Source organism: Pelobates fuscus, chromosome 2, assembly GCF_036172605.1.
Source record: "Pelobates fuscus isolate aPelFus1 chromosome 2, aPelFus1.pri, whole genome shotgun sequence".
Lineage (NCBI taxonomy): Eukaryota > Metazoa > Chordata > Amphibia > Anura > Pelobatidae > Pelobates > Pelobates fuscus.
The window spans coordinates 46,222,819-46,242,778 of NC_086318.1; the positions used below are offsets into that span (position 1 = coordinate 46,222,819).

At 39.0% G+C, this 19,960-nt stretch overlaps 1 protein-coding gene across 1 annotated transcript in view; it reads left to right on the top strand.

The window, feature by feature from the left end:
* Positions 1 to 19,960, top strand: part of WDR35 (WD repeat domain 35) — a 71,811-nt gene that overhangs the window by 11,523 nt on the left and 40,328 nt on the right. The window contains exons 5-14 of the mRNA XM_063442126.1: positions 326 to 454; positions 1,294 to 1,427; positions 7,553 to 7,718; positions 8,763 to 8,908; positions 9,567 to 9,692; positions 11,671 to 11,856; positions 12,064 to 12,096; positions 13,694 to 13,754; positions 18,698 to 18,842; positions 18,984 to 19,053. Coding sequence (XP_063298196.1) covers positions 326 to 454; positions 1,294 to 1,427; positions 7,553 to 7,718; positions 8,763 to 8,908; positions 9,567 to 9,692; positions 11,671 to 11,856; positions 12,064 to 12,096; positions 13,694 to 13,754; positions 18,698 to 18,842; positions 18,984 to 19,053 — 1,196 coding nt within the window. The remainder of the gene's footprint in view (positions 1 to 325; positions 455 to 1,293; positions 1,428 to 7,552; positions 7,719 to 8,762; positions 8,909 to 9,566; positions 9,693 to 11,670; positions 11,857 to 12,063; positions 12,097 to 13,693; positions 13,755 to 18,697; positions 18,843 to 18,983; positions 19,054 to 19,960) is intronic.

Consider the following 19,960-nt stretch of genomic DNA (forward strand, 5'->3'; position numbering starts at 1 on the left):
GACTTCATATTGGAATTCTGCAGTAACCCTTAACAATGGGTTGTAAGCCACAAGGACCAATGATCAGAAAACAACCATGGACTGTACATTGCTTTTAAGCATTAATGTCTCTAAAACAGAAGCAGTGTCCTGTGCACCACTGCTAGAACGCATTAAAACTAATTATCCTCATCTTTAAAAGGCTTCTTATAAAATAATACATTAAAAAAAATAAATGCATATAGCAAGTCTTTTTATCTCAAACTTGAGAAGGACATAAGACATAGATCTTAAGACATCACCCATTCATTTCAGTTTGTGACTAAAGTCAGTGTCATTTCTCTAGGGTCCTGGTATGAAGAGATGATTAATAACAGAAATAAATCAGTTGTACGTGGAATGAGTTGGAATGCTGATGGACAGAAGATCTGTATTGTATATGAAGATGGAGCAGTCATTGTAGGCTCTGTGGAAGGTACGTATTCTGTGTTGGGATTTCTTTAGTTTTTTTTTTTTTAATTTCCATTTTTAAATCCTATTATTAGTGACATTTGCTCAAAAGTAAAATTTTTATGTAATATTGTCTACTACTGGTAAGTAAATAAAAAAAGAGGACATTTTTTAATATCAAGTAAATGTACACAGCAGCCACTCTAGAAGGTGCTAATTCTTATATAAAAGCTCAAAAACCTGGTAGCTACAATGACAAAGTTTATCGTAATGCACCTTTATCTTCTTATATTATGATTGCGTTTGTGATGAAGCTTGCCAACTGCTGAATAATCAGTTGTAGATTGGCTCTTCATCTTTGGAAACTTGGTTCAGAAATTGAATTTAGCGATCACTAGGCTGGCTTTATATGTGGCTATTGCAAACCACATTTGAAAAAGTTATGAAGATCCACCAATAGCTAAGAATCAGGGATCACCCAATTCTTTACCAATAACATTAACATTCATTCTCTATTCAAATATTACATACAATATTTCTAATCAATATTTACATTGGTCATGAGGGCTACTGATAGTTCAACATTCACGGATTAGACAATTCTTTCTATTTTTGGTCTGCTTTGAGAATTAAAAGCCTTGTATGACAGTAAATTGCTTTATAATCAGACTAATACATATACCGTAATATCTATATTTCTGCAGTAGCCCTTAAGATATAAATGCTAAACAGCGTCATTTTCCTTAGTAATATTGTGACATTTATATATATTTCTTCCAGGTTTTGGAAATACATTATTTTTTATACTGTAATATACGTTTTTCATTATATAAATCCTGTAACTATTTGTATCTGTGCCGACAGGCAATCGCATTTGGGGTAAAGAACTGAAAGGAATCCAGTTGTGCCATGTTGTATGGTCACCTGACAGCAAAATCCTCCTCTTTGGGATGGCGAATGGGGAAATCCACATATATGACAACCAGGGAAATTTTATTGTAAGTTGTGTAATGTCGGGTCGAATAAAAATAACTTTTGTACTCACAATTGTGTGTAACCATAAAATATAATAATCACAACAAAAGGTTGTCGAGTTTGAAGTGTCGGCATCACTGAGCTGTTTTCTGATTTCCTGCATGACGAGCAGTGCTGTGTCCGTATAGGTTAAATATGGTGACATTTTTAAAGGGACACTATAGTCACCTGAACAACTTTAGCCTAATGAAGCAGTTTTGGTGTATAGAACATGCTCACTGCTCAATCCTCTGCCATTTAGGAGTTAAATTCCTTTTTTATGAACCCTAGTCACACCTCCCTGCATGTGACTTGCACAGCCTTCTATAAACACTTCCTGTAAAGAGAGACCTATTTAGGCTTTCTTTATTGCAAGTTCTGTTTAATTAAGATGTTCTTATCCCCTGCTATGTTAATAGCTTGCTAGACCCTACAAGAGCCTCCTGTATGTGATTAAAGTTCAATTTAGAGATTGAGATACAATTATTTAAGGTAAATTACATCTGTTTGAAAGTGAAACCAGTTTTTTTTTTTTTCATGCAGGCTCTGTCAATCATAGCCAGGGGAGGTGTGGCTAGGGCTGCATAAACAGAAACAAAGTGATTTAACTCCTAAATGATAGTGAATTGAGCAGTGAAATTGCAGGGGAATGATCTATACACGAAAACTGCTTTATTTATCTAAAGTAATTCAGGTGACTATAGGTATATAGTGTTGCTGTTGCTGTTAGAGGTAGGTGACAATTATGCCGCGCATTTAATTAAAATCGCTGTGAGAAAGGTGTATAGTGTTATTACACACATCACACAGTTAATCCACTGATCACTAATCAGTGAGGACATACAGGTAGTGATTCATTAGGATGTCATGTTCTTTATTGGGTATCTGTATATTTAGAATAATCTTCAGGCTCTGTAATGTATTGTATTAACATTGATTTTTCTGTCATATGGTGGCAGTCACATATGGGTTTTGCTCCTCCCTGTGGACAAGACTTTTAACAAGCTTATTAAAAAGGATCCTCCCCCTTTGGGTATAAAGGCTCAGACCGCAAAACCTACCCCAGTCTTCTTTCTTGTCCCGATAGGGATGGACAGGACTTCGTCGTTGGTGAGACACACAGGTTGCTGTCTGGGGGATCCGGTCCGAGAGCTGCCCGGGTGGTAAGCTGAGTGGCCCATGCTCCGTTTTCTTAATCGTTACGGAGCATACTGAGGTCTGTAATTTATGCCGAGAAAGTTTCCGGCAAATACTTCCGGGAGGCGGAGCTCGCTCTGAGCAAGCGCACAGCGGTGGAACGCACGCCCGGGTGGTGTTTGCGTTCCACCTAAGCTTCCGGGTGCGCAAAGACGCATGCGCAAACGGAAGCTTAAAGAGATATTGCAAAAAAAAAAAAAAAAAAAAAACGCGAACATTTGAATTTAAAAGCTGTGCTAGTACCCACTGACAGCATGATGCAGATCAGAAGAGGTACGCCGTGTCACCTGCCCCCCCACACGGCTCAGAGGTATTTTGAGGTAAGATTTACAGAAAATAGATCTTTACTTTGAAATACTTTCTGAAGGAGATAATACTTTCTAAGGAGTATCCGTTTAAATTTTTCAGATATGTCTAGTCCACCTGAGATGGATAAAGAGAAACTAACTCCCACGCCTAGAAAGGCTACAGTGAAGTCCAAACATATTGTTTGCAGCGAATGTGCAACTCCCCTCCCAGACGGGTCTAGGAAGAAAATATGCAGTCTGTGTACTGCAAACTCGTTGGAAAGAGAGAAGCAAAAGGATATGCAATCTTTCCTATCCTGGTTCCAGGAGAGTTTGTCCCAGACCTTGGACACGATTAAGGATTCTAAGAGGGTAGAAGCCCCCAGTCAACGAAAGATCAATAAAAGAAAAAGAGATTCCTCATCTGGATCATCTTCAGGGGAATGTTCTTCTTCTGTCGAATCAGAAGATTCGGGTTCCTCATCCAGTGAACCAGTGGGTTTTCCATCAGAGGCAATCCGTAAATTTGTTAAAGAAGTGAATCTGACCATCCTACCTCAGGGAGCAGAAAATCCTAAGAGAGGTTTTTTTGTACAACAGAGCCTAGTTGATTCTATTTTTAGGGAATGGAAAAACCCGGAAAAACGTGCCTTTATTTCCAGACACTTCAAGGACATCTTTAAGCTGGCTAGCGACGTTATGTGGGAAGATCTCCCAAAAGTTGATGTTCAGGTGGCACAGATTGCCAAGAGAACCACGATCCCTATTGGAGAAACTGCAGCATTAAAAAATCCCATGGATAAGAGAGCCGAAACCTCGTGTAGGCGAGCTTATCAGACAGCCGGTTTCCAATGTAAAGCCCTGCTGGCAGGGGCAGCAGCAGCCAGAGCGAATTAAGTTTGGCTAAATCTAGTACAAGAAAATTTTTCATCTGGCCAGGTCGTTGATCTTAGTCACATGTTTCAGAACATGCATTTAGCGAATGAATTCCTTTTGGATATGTCAGTGGAAGTGATAAAATTGGCCTCCAGGATCATGGGTTTGACTTCGGTGGCAAGACGTGCCCTATGGTTGAGGTCTTGGTCGGCAGATACGGCGTCCAAGGCAGTCCTTTGTGAACTTCCTCTGGAAAAGGCTAAATTGTTCGGCGCTCCCTTAGAGGAAATCATACGTCAGATGTCTGAAACCAAGAAGGCACTTCCTCAGGATCGAAAAATTTCCTGGAGAGCAGGCTACAGGAATTATCAATCCAGGGGTAGACGACCCTTTCAGGAAAGACCACACTATTTTCAAAGAAAAGAGAAAAACCGAAAATTTGAACAGAGTAACGAAGTCAAGAGAAGCTTCAGAGTCAAAGGGAAGCGTTTTTGACGCCAGAGGTGTAGGAGGACGACTCCAATATTTTTTACCGACATGGGAACAGACCACAAAGGATCCTTGGGTTCTAAGGATTATCCGAAAGGGACACAAGATTGTTTTTCTGGAAAAGCCAAGATCAAGGTTTCTACTTTCATCCTACCAGTCCAGAAAGAAATCTCGAGCTCTAGATTGTCAGACCAGGATGCTTCTTCACAAAAGGGTAATAGAAAGAGTGCCACAGAAACGGGAATTTCGAGGAGTCTATTCAAGACTGTTTCTCGTTCCAAAACCAGACCACTCATTTCGGCCCATTCTGGATCTGAAGAGGATAAATCAGTTTATCCCTTATCACAGATTCCGTATGGAATCAATCGCATCAATTTTTTCCCCTATTGCAAAACGGAGACGTTATGGTAAAAATCGACTTAAAGGATGCCTATCTACATGTTCCGATAGCCACTACTTCAAGGAAATATCTAAGATTTGCAATAAGAAGAAGAAGTCACACCGTTCATTTCCAGTTCAGGGCTCTACCTTTTGGTCTGTCCTCCGCTCCAAGAATCTTTACCAAAATCCTGTCTCCTCTAACTGCTCATTTAAGGGAAAAGGGTGTTTCTATTGTCCCATATTTAGACGACTGGCTACTGGTGGCACATACCGAAGATCAACTGCACGAGGATCTGCGGATCACTATAAAGTTTCTTCAGGACCATGGTTGGATTTTGAATCTAAAAAAATCAGTTTGCATTCCAACAAGAGTAATAGAGTTTCTCGGGTTCAAGATCGATTCAACCACCATGTCTATTTTTCTGCCCAGACGGAAGAGAATAAAGATCCGAAGATCGATTTCCAACCTCCAGAGAATGAAAAGTTGTTCATTCAGAGAGGCCATGAGTGTGTTAGGGCTTCTTACGGCCACTTTTCCCGCAGTCAAATGGGCAAGATCAAAGGTCAGATCTTTACAGTGGAACATCCTGACGTCTTGGTCAAAGAAGGAGGAAGATCTAGACGAAAGATTCCTACTGTCCCCTCAGGTGAAAAAGCAGCTAGATTGGTGGATAACCTCAGAGTGCCTGTTAAAAGGCTTGTCCTTTCTACCAAAGGTCTGGCTGATAGTCACCACAGACGCTTCAAACTCAGGTTGGGGAGCCCACTTGGGTTCCACCATGTTCCAAGGAAAATGGTCTTCCAAAGAAGCAGAGGAATCCACAAATTTCAAAGAATTGTTGGCGGTTCTGTATGCTCTTCATCACCTCAGACCTTGGTTACTTCAAAGAGCGGTCAAGATACAGTCAGACAATCGTACGGTAGTCTCTTATATCAATCGACAGGGAGGAACCAGAGCGAGAAGGCTTTACAGTCTTTGTACAGCCGTTATGGAATGGGCGCAGAGAAATCTGGAAGACATTACGGCGGTCTACATAAGAGGCAGCGACAATGTTATAGCCGACGATTTGAGCAGGGGAAAGTGGGACCAAAAGGAATGGTCGCTAAACCCGGACGTATTCAGAATCCTAACTGTGAAATTCGACGTACCAGAAGTAGATTTGATGGCAAGAAGATCAAACAAGAAGGTTTACCACTTCGCCTCCCTATTCAGAACGGATCGACCCAGTTGGATAGACGCTCTATCAATAAGGTGGGATTTTCAGCTGGCTTACATCTTCCCACCTCTGCCCCTGATCCCAAAGGTTCTCCTCAAGATACGAACAGACAGGGCAAGGATATTGGCAATAATTCCTTATTGGCCAAACAGAGCCTGGTTTGCCGCCCTAAAAGAGATGACCATCAGCTATTGGGAACTTCCAGTGTCAGCTCATCTCATTGTGAACAGGAACCTACCCTTGAAGGTACTAGAGATGTTCAGATTGACGGCTTGGCTACTGCAAGGCTGATCCTTCGAAACAAGGGATTACAGGATGAGAGAATAGCTGTCTTACTCCGCGCCACTAGAGTATCGACTTCTAGGATATACTTTAGAATTTGGTCCAAGTTTCTGCACTGGTGTAGGGATCACCGGTTTCCGATCTTACAACCATCAATTGATAACATTCTTCAGTTTTTACAAGAAGGCTTTGACGCTGGCCTGGGAGTCTCAACTCTCAAGGTCCAAATATCTGCTTTGAATTTTTTTCTTCTAAAGGATCTGGCAGCAAATGTTTTTATCAGAAGGTTTTTTAGGTCTATCAGCCTCAGGAGGCCTCCTAAACGATCAGTGTTTCCATCATGGGACTTAGCCCTAGTCCTTCAAGCCCTTAGTGCTACCCCGTTTGAACCTTTGGAGGAAGTTCCTTTAAAAATTTTATCTCTTAAGGTTTTGTTTCTGGTGGCCATCACCTCAGCCAAAAGAGTGGGAGAACTTCACGCCCTATCCTCCTCAGACGAATTCACTATTTTCCATGAGGACAAGGTGGTTCTTTACCCGAGACCATCTTTTCTTCCTAAGGTTTTATCTTCAAAGAATGTGAATCAACCTATTATTTTACCTTCCTTTTTTAGTGCGCCCTCATCCCTTCAAGAACACAGATGGCAAAAGTTGGACGTAAGAAGAGCGTTACGTATATATTTAAACAGAACAAAGGAATTCAGAGTGTCGGATCACCTGTTTGTTAATTTTCAGGGTCACTTAAAGGGTAAGGTATCTTCCCGTGGTACTTTATCTCGTTGGCTTATTCAGGCTATCGATTTGGCATATTCTTCCTCAGGTCTTCAGTCGCCTGCTGCTATCAAGGCCCATTCTACTCGAGCTATGGCTACCTCATGGGCAGAAAGAGCACTTGCATCTCCAGAAATCATTTGCAAGGCAGCATGCTGGTCATCTTACAACACCTTTATCAAGCACTACCGGCTAGACATTTTCTCTGCCTCTGAAGCTGCCTTTGGGCGTAAGGTGTTACAAGCCGTCGTGGCATAGGTCCCGCCCAGAGGGATTCTTGCTATATCCCATATGTGACTGCCACCATATGACAGAAAAAACAGAAATTTTTACTTACCGTAAATTCTTTTTTTCTTAATATGGTGGCAGTATTATAACCCTCCCTCTTTATTAAAGTAATTTTGCATTGGATATTGGATTTGTCTGATTTCTTTACTTGTCACGTACTGGGCTAGGTTTTGCGGTCTGAGCCTTTATACCCAAAGGGGGAGGATCCTTTTTAATAAGCTTGTTAAAAGTCTTGTCCACAGGGAGGAGCAAAACCCATATGTGACTGCCACCATATTAAGAAAAAAAGAATTTACGGTAAGTAAAAATTTCTGTTTTCTAGGTGAAAATGGTCTTAAGCTGTTTAGTGAATGTGACTGGTGCTCTCAGCATTGCTGGCATGGATTGGTACCCAGGAACCAAGGGTTATGTGGAGCCAGATTGCCCCTGCCTTGCAATCTGTTTTGACAATGGGAGATGCCAAATAATGAGACATGAAAACGATGAAAGTAAGTAAAGTTTTTCTCCCTGCAATATGTTGGAATGAGACACATCTTTTAGGTTACACATGTTATAAGCAATTGGGAAAGTAAGAAATCAGAGACTCCTGGGAGTTGGACAAAGCCTCTAGAAGTCAAACCAAATGTATAGGAACAAAATATACACTTTGTAGCAAATGTGCAAACCAAAATAAAGCAAGAAAAAAAGTACATCATAAACTTTTATAAACTTCCTAGAAACTTGGTCAGATTACATTGTTGGGTAGACCTCTCAGCTAGGTCCCGACCAGTCTACTAATGACAGAAACAGGACGTGATTGTGTAGTAGCAATAAGCTCATCATTCGCCCTGACACAGCAGGGATATAGAAACCCCACAACCGGACACTGCTCTGCATGATTCACTCTTCTCCCACTATCAGGAGGTTGCAAGGTGAAGAGATCTTCCAATTGCATGTACGTAAATCTGTCATGCATGCCCAGTGCACTTTTTTTTTTTATCATTCCTAGTGATAGAACTCTGATTGGTTAGATCAGTGCCCCCTTCGGTGGTTGTGGAAAGCATAAGAAAGGATAAACATAAATCATATTTACCTGTTTTGTTTCAGCTTGCAGAGTGAGAGGCACATATTCAGCAGGGGTTTCAATATCTGTGGGAGAAATGTGCTTCTCAACTGAGTTACCACAAGCCATTGAACCAGGCCTTCTTGGTTCACATAGGCAGGGATCTGTAGGTGGTTTATCAATTTATACCCATTACACACACACGATAAAGGGCAGCTTTTCATTCTGGCAGGGCTAGGATGAACAGTTATCATTTGGACTTAAAAATGAGGAATGTTGCAATTATTTAAATGCAATTGTGAATATCCATTTCTTTGCACGTCCAATTCATTAATAGTGATGATTCCAATATCAGCCTTACCAGAGTGCTATTGCATTATTAGTGGGTTACACTAAGCAGCTTTATTATGCCACACTGTTAACTTATCAAATAATACAGCTTTTTTTTTTTTCCCCTAAAACCAATATTTTTTTTCTGTTAAACGTGTAGACCCAGTTCTGATTGACACTGGGATGTGTGTGGTCGGCATCCAGTGGAATCACTGCGGCAGTGTGCTGGCTGTGGCCGGGTCCCAGAAAGCTGCAAACCAGGATAAGGATGTGAATATTGTGCAGTTCTATACTCCATTTGGCGAGGTAATGTATTATAGTATGGGCTAATTCTACTTGTGTTTGGCTCATGGGAACTGTAGTTCATGACAGCTGGAATATCACTTGTCCTATTTCAGCATGAAATGCTCTATTCTTTCAGTACCAGCAGGTGTCTGCAGGGCTCTTTCTTTGTAAACAGTGAGAATTTTGTATACTGGTTATAAAATATTGTGGTGACTGCATGTAATCTTCTTTAGATTGTTAAAACGAAATTGTTAAAATAAATCCTTCTGTATGTAACATTAGGGAAACCATCCCTAACTGTTATTCACATCAGGTATACTGACAGCAGGCTCTCACTTCTCACTGGGTGGCAACCGGACATGTATGCAGTTATGTAACTGCAATCCCTCCCGAGGGTTAGAGCGTATTGCATGTCTATCAGATGGTATTATTATTTTATTATTTATATAGCGCCATGGGATTTTATAACCATTGTTACAATTTATGAACCTGATTGCAATGTATATATAATGCTGTATACCCTGTGTCTGTATGTTTCGTGTCTGAATTTGAAAAAAAATTAAAAATTTAACTATCTGCACATTACATTTTCAAGTTACACATTGTGGCATTTGCATTTATTATTTCTACATGTGCTTGTTCACTTATTCAGTTACTCTTTTTCCGTTTGCTTCCCCAGCACTTGCGTACTTTGAATGTCCCTGGAAAGCAGATTGCAGCAGTGTCATGGGAAGGTGGAGGACTAAGAATTGGGCTGGCTGTGGATTCATTCATTTACTTTGCCAACATTCGGCCAGATTATAAGGTCAGAAGATCCTTCAATGTGTTTAGGAAATGGATGCAGGAACCTAACAAAGACTGGTGGTCATTTTAATATTTTAATAAATTAGCTCTTTTGTCAAGTGTTTTGAAAGGAATAAAATAGTATAAGCTACACCGTATTACTGGACTCCTAGTCCTTACTTTCGTCTGATAGCTGTTGTACATATGTGTGTCCAGTCAGCTACTCAAAATATTATTTGATTAGTCAACAAAAATGTTAATTCTTTAAATGGACATCTGTGTTAAAAAACACAATAGCATCAGGAATACAAACCCCTTTTAACACTTCCCTTATTCCAGTGCTGAGGTCTGACGTCATCGCGAGGGGGAACCTAATGCACACGTGTGGCAAGCACCATGCGCACGTTAGGCCTCCCCTTAGGAAAGGGGATTTAGAAGACACTGGGCATCCTCATTCAAAGTGTGAGGACGTCCAGCGTCGTTCCATGTCGTTAAACTCGGTGAAACAGTATGAACTGCCTCTAGTGTCTGTCTGGTAGACGCCCACAAGAGGCAGTCTGAGGAAGGCTAGACGCCGAAACGTTAGGGTTGTATTATCTCCTGGTCTAGGTCAGTATGCCTGCATTGTTATGGGTTTCAACTTTGAGGACTTACTATTGTATCTATAGTGGTTCTGGGTTTGTTATCTACTGTTTACATGCCTGTACTGTTGTCCGCACTTTCTTTGTATAACTTATGTTTATCTCAAATTTACTCTGGTGTGCTTTGGGTTATTCTCTACTAGTTAAACCCTGTGAAAAGCATGCACTGCCTCTAGTGGCTGTCTGGTTAGACGCCCACAAGAGGCAGTCTTAATTCTGCAATGAAAACAGTGCAGTTTCTCTAAAATTGCAATTTAAGGGGGACAGGGACACTGCACCCAGACCACTTCAATCATATGATGTGGTCTGGGTGCCTATAGTGTTGCTATGGTCTATGGTGAAGGAGTTATGTTTTGCCTTTTTGTGGAATATTGGCTTAGTAAGTGTCATGATTCTGCGCAGGTCAGACAGGAGACTTATGCCAGGGTTTCCTTCAGGTCGTTTTTTTGCTTTTTCAGGCATGGTTCAGACAAAGGTAACAATATGAAATAATAAGTTAAACAGAGTAAAGGAATAATAAAGATAAAGGGGGAAAACAGAATTACAGGGGAGTAGGTAGAATGTTAAATAATAGAGGTTTAGGCAAAATGCCCCAAAACAGGCATACAGGAAATAGAAAAGCAATTAGTAAAAAACGAAACCGGAATATAAAGGGATAAAGTATAACAGGTTGAAGCAAAGTAATGGAGGTGATCAGCCTCTTTGGATTATAAACAAAACTGTAGATTTAAGGTGTTTGAGGATACTTGCAAATGATAATGCCCATAATATCCAGGCAGGTTGGGAGGAAAACAATATGAACCCAAAGTCCAGTTTAGAAATCGGATGAAGCAAGATGGGATGAATCAGACTGCTTGTAGATAAGTAGAGGTGGAGGAGGCTGTCAGGATTCAGGAACAGGTCTTTCTCAGCATCACGTTATAAATAAATCTCAGTATGAGCCAGGAGCAGAGCACAGCTTCTCTCTCTCAATGTAAAGGCCCTGCTGTGAGCAGGGTGGAACCTTATGAAGCCTCTTCATTAGTCCAGGCGGGTGAGGATGATAAGGTGGCTAGTGGCTAGGGAGGCCACAAACAAGTATTGCATGAAATAATAAGAATAATGACTTGGTTGTCAGGATAGGATCATGACAGTAAGCTCGTGTTCCTTTTTATGGGTTAGTGGGTTTACATTTTAATGAACAATTTGCCATCCTTTTGTTTTTATATTCCAGCCTCTGCCCACTATAAGGGAGACCTCAATATGCTTTGATATGATATTTAAAGTGAGATATGCCATGGAGGACTGTAGCATGTGCACCCAAAAAGTATTTGTTTTCCTTTATTTATGCATTAAATGTTTGGTATTTGTTTTATGCAGTGGGGGTATTGTTCCAATACTGTGATATACGCCTACACAAGACCTGATCGGCCAGAATACTGCGTTGTCTTCTGGGACACGAAAAACAATGAAAAGTATGTGAAATACGTCAAGAGTCTGATTTCTGTTTCTACGTGTGGAGATTTCTGCATTTTAGCTACCAAAGTGGATGAAAATCATCAACAGGTTTGTATTTTGTTTATCTAAACTTAATAAAACAATGCGTTATGACCATATACTAAGAATCTCTGCCTGTATCTCGTACTTGCGAGTTTTGTCTTTCCCTTGCATTATATAAAGCCATAGGTGGGTATACCACTAGTAATGTATGTGTGCAGAAATACATTAATTTATGTAAGAATACATTTTGTATTTGTTTGTTTCTTCTTACAGGAAGAAAATGAGACTGAGCCAAATGGAGCAACGGTAAATCCCTTTGTATTATTAATCTGGTATTCGTTTTAACATGCCCCATTTTGTAAACTACCCTTTGAGGATTGACAATTTTCTATCTGAAAAGAGATGCATACAATACATTTAATATTGGGTGCATGGTGGGTATGAGGTAAATGTTTTTTTGTGAAGAGATAGCAGAGCTTTAACAGCCACATTTTTGCTGCTACATTGTGTAGGTGAAAGCCAGTGTGAGTCATATTAATTTTTATCCTATTAGATGCAAATCTGCTTTAAAGGGACACTATAGCTACCCGGACCCACTTTAGCTCATTGAAGTAATCTGGGTGCAAAGTTCCAGGTCCCTTAACCCAGCAAAGGTAATTATTGCAGTTTTTAATAAACTGCAATAATTACCTTTCAGAGTTAACGCCACCTCTAACTAGAGGGATTTTTGGTCGCCTAACTGACGCTATGCATGTGGACGTCCAGCATCACCCAAAACCCCATAGGAAAGCATTGCATAATGTTTTCCTATGTGGAAATCCTAATGCAAAAATGGCCATTGTTTTTAACCCCTTCTGCACTACAGGGCGGTGGGGAGAGAGCAGGGAGGTGAGCTATAGTGCCAGGAAAACAAGTTTGTTTTCTTGGCACTATAGTTTCCCTTTAAGTTCCCAGCCAGGCAACTACCCATTCAGTAACTAGTTTGGAAAGTCTGCCAACAAGAGAATTTCAATAAGTTTTGCATTAAACTCCACAAAGGCTATTCAGTAATCTGAATTATTTCTCTATATTGGCTTGAGAAAACTCAAGAACTATGTTCAGGCTAACTTGGCAATTAAATGAACACTATAGCATTAGGAATAGAAACGTGTATTCCTAACTCTATGGTGTCCTAACTATTTAGACTGTTGGACCCCTCTTTAATGGTTAAAATATGCAATTTGCTTATCTTATATCCCCCAGCGCACTGTTCTCACCATGGCCACCTGCTCTCCTTTGCTGAGGTCATCAATCTTGATGATCTCAGCCAATCCAATGAGAGAAACATTTTGAGGCTACTGCGCATGAGCTGCAAATATCTGTGCTGCACCACTCCTAGAGCGGTATTTGATTGAGGTCCGATTTTGATCCAGTTCTCAACACAGAAACACCTGGTGACTGTCAGGAACTACAGAGAACTATTTAAGCCAAAAGCAGCAAAATGTATTAAAGTTGGGTTGGTGCCTGGAATGTCCCTTTAAATATTTGCCAAATCAAACTCGCCTTTGCTCTTACCATATTTAAAAATTGAGTTTAGAGAATTTTCAAAGAAGAGACACTGATATTTTCAAATGCATTATAGACTTAAATAAAATAATAGGTGGAAACATTTTGTATTGAAAGTTATGTACTAGAACCAGATGGCGTAATTATTTGCTCTAGTATAGCACAGAACATTTTTGAAGAAGTTGTATGATTTGAGTGTGACTACTGTCTGATGTTCTACAAACATAATTTACTGATCTACTTTCTAAATTAAGCCAAATGTGACAATAATTCTTTATTGTGACAGAGTAAGTAGAACCAGGCAGGATAATCTCTCGGGAAACGTTTGTCTTACTATCTTTTTATTTTTTTTATTTAGTATGTTTTGGTTTTGTGCAATTCTATCGGAACACCACTGGATTCAAAATACATTGACATAGGTAAGATAAAGCAAGGGAAATGATCACTGAATGTTGTTGATTAAGTGTAATTTGTTGTAAATAGATAAAAAATAATGCTAACTAAAAAAATAGCTAAAAAAAAGAATTATTGTATTGCTTATTATTGAATCATTACTGAAATGTTCCATAACAAACCGTATATTTTTTTTTGTATGTTTACAACCCCCTGATTAAAGGTGATACAGCTCATTGTATACAGACGGAATTTCATGCTAATTAAAGTTTACACTGCATATTGCATACTGAAGAATGACATGTTTAACCCCTTAAGGACGCATGACAGAAATTTTCCGTCATTGCAGCACTCCCCTTAACCCCTTAATGACACAACTTCTGGAATAAAAGGGAATCATGACGGAATATATCTGTCGTCTGTCCTTAATTAAGGACGCATGACGGAAAATTTCCGTCATAAATGAAAATTAACCCCTGATTGCCACAATCGCGGCAATCGTGGGGTTAATCTTCCTGTAGTGTGTCTCCCTATCGGAGGCACACTACCATGGGCAGTTTCACTTTCACAGCCCATGTGATCGCTCTGACCGGGAGTCAGAGTGATCACACATGCTGCAGTGAAACCCGATCTGTTTCCCTGCAGCTCCGTGTGAGCTGTGAACAGCAGAGAGACAGATCGGTGCTGATCTGTCTCTGGCTGTAAAAAAAAAAGTGTTTGTAGCAAAATCCCCCCCCCTCCCCCTCACCTCTTTCAAATAAAATTTAACCCCTTCCCTGCCCTTTGATCACTGCCTGCAGTGATCAAAATACAGATCACAGTATTTCACTGTGATCTGATTTTTTTCTTTTAACCCCTGAGGGTTAACTTTTATTTTTTTTAATCCTCAGGGGTTAAATGTATTTAATTCTTTTAAATATTTAAAAATATTTATTTATTTAGCTAAGGTGGGTAGAAGTTAGTGGGGAAATTTGGGGATTTACGGTTAGGCTAGTTAGGGGTTAAAAGTAAAAAAAAAAAACAATAAAAAGTTAAAAAAACTTTTGAAAAGTTTAAACAAAGTTTTAAAATAGTAAAATAAGTTGTTAAAGGCTAAATAAAACTTTTAAAAAGTTAAAAAAATGTTTAAAAAGGGGGAAAATGCGTATTACCGCTACATTTGGTACAGGCTAGCGAAAAAATGATACCACGGTAAGGTTTCAAATATGCCTTTTGAAACACCCTGGGGTGTCTTCTTTAGGAAATGGTATGCCTTTATGGGGTAGCTGGAATAATTAACCTACAAACAAACCTCCAAAGTGGACACAGCGTAAAAATGTAACGTTTGAAAAAACTTAAATGGTTGTGTCTCAAATGTGCCCCTTCAATGTCCGCATATACCTGGCAAAGGTACATATGGGGGTATTGCTGTGCTCAGATGACACACCTGAGCAAGATAGGAAGTATTATATAGCTGTAGCACACATAAGGTTTGCAAAATACACAGTACAAACTCACAGTGTGTGTCAAAAAAGCAGAAAAAATGCTTATTACCACTACACTTGGTACAAGCTAGCAGAAAAATGATCCCCCACTAAGGTTCAAATTATGCCTTTTGAAATACCCTGGGATGTCTTCTTTAAGAAATAGTATGCTTTTATGGGATAGTTGGAATATATAGCCTGCTAAAAAAACTTCAAAGTGGGGTAACAACACAGCGTAAAAATTCAAAGTTTGACAAAACCTGCAATGGCTGTGTCTGAAATGTGCCCCTTCAACGTCCCCATATAACTGGCAAAGGTACATACGGGGGTATTGCTGTACTCAGACAACATAGCTGAGCAACATATAAGGTATTATAAAGCCGTAGCACACAGGTTTGCAAAATATACAGTACAAACTCACTGTGTGTCAAAAAGGCAGAAAAAAATGCTTTTTACCACTGCACTTGATACAAGCGAACGGAAAAATTATCCCACGCTAAGGTTCAAAATTTGCCATTTGAAATACCCTTGGGCGTCTTCTTTAAGAAATAGTATGCCTTTTTGGGGTAATTGGAAAAAGCAGCCTGCTAACATATTTAAAAATAGAATACGGACCCATTAAAACTCTCCATGTAAATTCACTCTTAAAAACCTGAACTTATCACATCTCTTTCACAGCACTGTAACTTCACAAAATAGTGTCTGGGTCATACATTGGGCATATTGTTTTACTCAGAAGAGGTAACTGAGCATACTTAGGGGGAATTTATTACAGGCACCTATCAAATGTAAGAAATACCCAGCGAAAATGCAACATGTATGTAAAAAAATTAAAAAAAAATTTCTCACCACAAAATTTGAAATAAATTGGTGAAAACATGGTGGCAAGTTAAGGTATAATATATGCCTAATAACATACCCTTGGGTGTCTGCTTTCTCAAATGGAAGGCCTTTATGGGGTTATTTGAACAGTCAAATGGCTATAATGCCACAAATTCAGACATATGACCATCTATGAAAATTCCAACTATAGAAACTGAATGGTCTCCTATATGGCACTGTAGCTTCACAGAACAGGGGCAAAGGTATACAATGGGGGTATCGTTGTACTGAGCAGATGTAGCTGAACACAATATGGGGTTCTGTACAGGGATAGCACACACCAGATTTACGAAATACACATTTTTACTCCAAAACACAATTTTACTCCAATATTTAGCAGAGATTGGCGGTGAAATGGCTACGCAAAAAGTGTCAAACTAACCTTAGGTAAATAGCCTGTGATGTCTACTTTATATAAATATAAACTTTTGTGTGGCAATTTTGTTTCCTGTAATGGGTATTAAACTTCCAAGACAAACATACCAACTTCTAAAATTGTTTCACATTGAAATTTTATTTTAGACCTTGTAGTTTGTGACCTGTAACTTTCAAAATGAACTGAAATCCTACACATATTCTGTACTTTGTAAATCAAGACACATAAATTAATTGATTTTGAATTACTTTTCCTAAGCTGTACATTTTATGTACACATTATTATTGCCAAAACGTGGGGAAAAAAGCGTTTTTTTTTTCCACATTATTTTGCATTTTTTTTTTTTATAAATGAGAATTTATATATGTATATGTCACATCAAATTAAAGCCCTTTTTGTTGTATAAAAAATGGTATATAATATGTAATATGTATATAATATGTGTTGGTACAGTAAATGAGAGAGTTGCAAATTGCAGTTGAACACAAACAGCAAAGAATGCAAAAATTGCTTGTGTCCTTAAGGGTATGTCCAGCTTCTGAAGCTGTGTCCTTAAGGGGTTAATAGCTACCCAAAACTCTTTCAAAACCTCTGTCTCAAATGTACATTTATTTTCTCTGTCACTGAAAACGGTTGAGTTAAAGTTTTCGGTGTAACATATAGACGCTGATGAAATGAAGTTACTTTACATACTGCGATTATAAAGCAGGGAGGGATTTGTAATAAATCAGCCGAATATTTTGAACCGTTCCAGCATGTGATCTGTTATTACATAATAGCCTGAAAGAAGAAAAGTCTTTCAGTTGTTTGAAAGCAAATAGCAGCACTGTGTACATTCTCGGACACCCAAAAGGGGCTTCTAGTTCTCTGGCCACATTTAACAAATGGACCTTTCATCGCTCCGTGGTAAACCCAGCCAAATGTTAGCATTTGTCTACTTTATACTTCTCCTGCAAAATTCCTTTTTAACTTTGAGAAGCCAGCTCCAGAAGATCATTCCCAGGACAGAGAAAATAAGCTTTTTGTGCCATTGTGGAATGCAAATTTGGATGTGTTTGTTTTTCTCTCTCGTCTACTGCGCATCACTTCATTTGAAATAGTACTGAAAGTTTCGATTTAGTGTTACCTGCAGGGGAAGGTGTTTCTATGCTTTATTTACATTACCTTGTTCCATTCTAAAGCTCTGTCCTGTATATGCAGCACACCATCAATCCAATGGCTTCACGGACAAATAAATCACTTGTCCACAGCGGGTATTTTCAGTTTAACTCTTTGAGTATGAGAGTGCTTAGCATTGCTTTGGTATAGTATAGAAAATAATGCATCGCAACATTGAAAGTATGTCATCGGAGTATGTTGCTTGAATTTACCCGTTCTATCATACATAATAAAATAAAAAAATTGTAAAAGCCCAATAATGCTAATTTAAGAGATGACATTGGGTCATTGATTAGGATGTCTGATAGAAAGACACTTACATTTTTTGCTGGTAGAGATTAACTGATCCACAACAGCTTCTAGATCGCTGTTGCCCACACTGGATTTATACAATATAATGTTCTTCATTACGTAATGCTGTAACACATTATTAGAGAGCTATATGTATTGTTACCATCAGGATTAAGATACTGCGTAACCTCAGGTTCCACTTTTAGAGTTAATGGACCATGCATGTTGGTTTAGAGGGTACACATTTGGATTTTACCTGCCATCATTCCTACTCCTTAAAGAGGATCAAGAATTTATAGTTAAGCTCATTTGAGCAGGGTCCTCTTCAACCTATTGTTCCTGTAAGTTTTCTTGTAATTGTCCTATTTATAGCTGAATCTCCCCCTCTTATAATATTGTAATATGGTGTCGCTATATAAATACCAGTAATAATAATAAAAATAGTTCTCGGCATCTCTGTTGTCTCTCTGAAACTAGGGCCACATCAATGAATGTACCATTGTAATAACATGTACCATTATTTCTGGACACTAACACGTCTGAACTTTAATGAATGCAGCACCATTACGGACACTCAACATTTTAGCTAGTGAAATTGACTGACATGATTCATTTAAAAAAAATCATTTAGACACGTGGCAAGGGGCTTGGGATTTCTACTCAATCCAGCAAAAATCTCACATGGTGACAGAGGTTAAATATCTCTATATTATGTGTAGTATGAATTATCTTTAATTTCCAATTGAATAATCTTGGTCACAGTATCATATTCGGATATCCTTCAATTTTATCTTCACAGTCCCAATGTTTGTCACAGTAACCAAGACCCATGTTATAGCGGCCTCTAAGGAAGCATTTTATATCTGGCAATATCGAGTGGCAAAGAGGCTTACGGCAATGGAGATTAATCAGGTGTCCCGGACCAGAAAGGAAGGTCGAGAACGGTAAGTACTGTCAATGCATAAATTGCTGGGGTTTTTTTTTTTTTTACACCATTTTCTATCAGGAGGGTTTAGGAGGGTAGTTATGCTATCATAGTATGATATTTGTTGGCTGTTTTCTGGAATCCTGATGCTTTCTTGTAGGATATTTCACATTGATGATGCTCCATCGGGGACTGTAGAAGGGACATTGGATTACACCAAAGCCACAGCAGTAAGTAGAATCTTAATGAAATCTGAGAATATAAAAATGAATTTCAAATCTAAAAGGACACTGCATCTAAAAGACACATCTTCATGAAGGAACGTACATATAAATAAAGTTGTTATGGTGCCAGGAGACCCCTGGAGGCACTCTTACCTCAATGGGTAAACCATTAACGAACGGTGCACATAGTTTTTTATGGAGGCCGAGCTCACTGGTTATAAGGAGGAGTACTATGGACCTCATCTCAATGTGTTTTTTTTTTTTTAAAGAGTGAGCAAACACATTCTTTCTGCTAATAGAATATACTTTTACTTGTGTATAGTCTTGAGGGGCACCCGTTATTATTTTCCTTTGATGTTTGCCTGTTTTACTCTATTAGTGGTACTGCAGAACCTGTCAGAGGGAAATACTAATTTTTAGGCCCTCCGGACTCCAAAGTCTGGAAGAGTAAATCCAAAACCTGTGTTCTAAATTTCCAACTTTGCCAAGATCCAGGGGATAGTCACTTCTTTGTATGTGCTGGTCACTGTCCAGTCAACTGCGTCTCATAGAGAAGTATTGAGGACGAAGCCTGTGATAGATGGCTGGCTTCCTTAAGCTTTAAGATTCAATGTAATACAAATGAATATGTTAAAACTCTCTGTTTTAGTGCTGTTTTAATATTTATATGTCGATTAATATTGTGTTTTCCTGTATAAAGCTATTTTGGATGGGGCACAAAGTCGCAACAGAGGTGTTTTTTTTTTTTTTTTTTATTATTATTATTATTCTGACCGATACACCTAGGAAGGGCTGAGGTCAAAAAACGGCATCAGTATGTTTTTTTTTTATTTTTTTTTATTTGTTTGTAAAGTTAGATACACTTCAACACACACTATGTGCACCTCACCTAGCCATGGTCAAACTGTCTGGG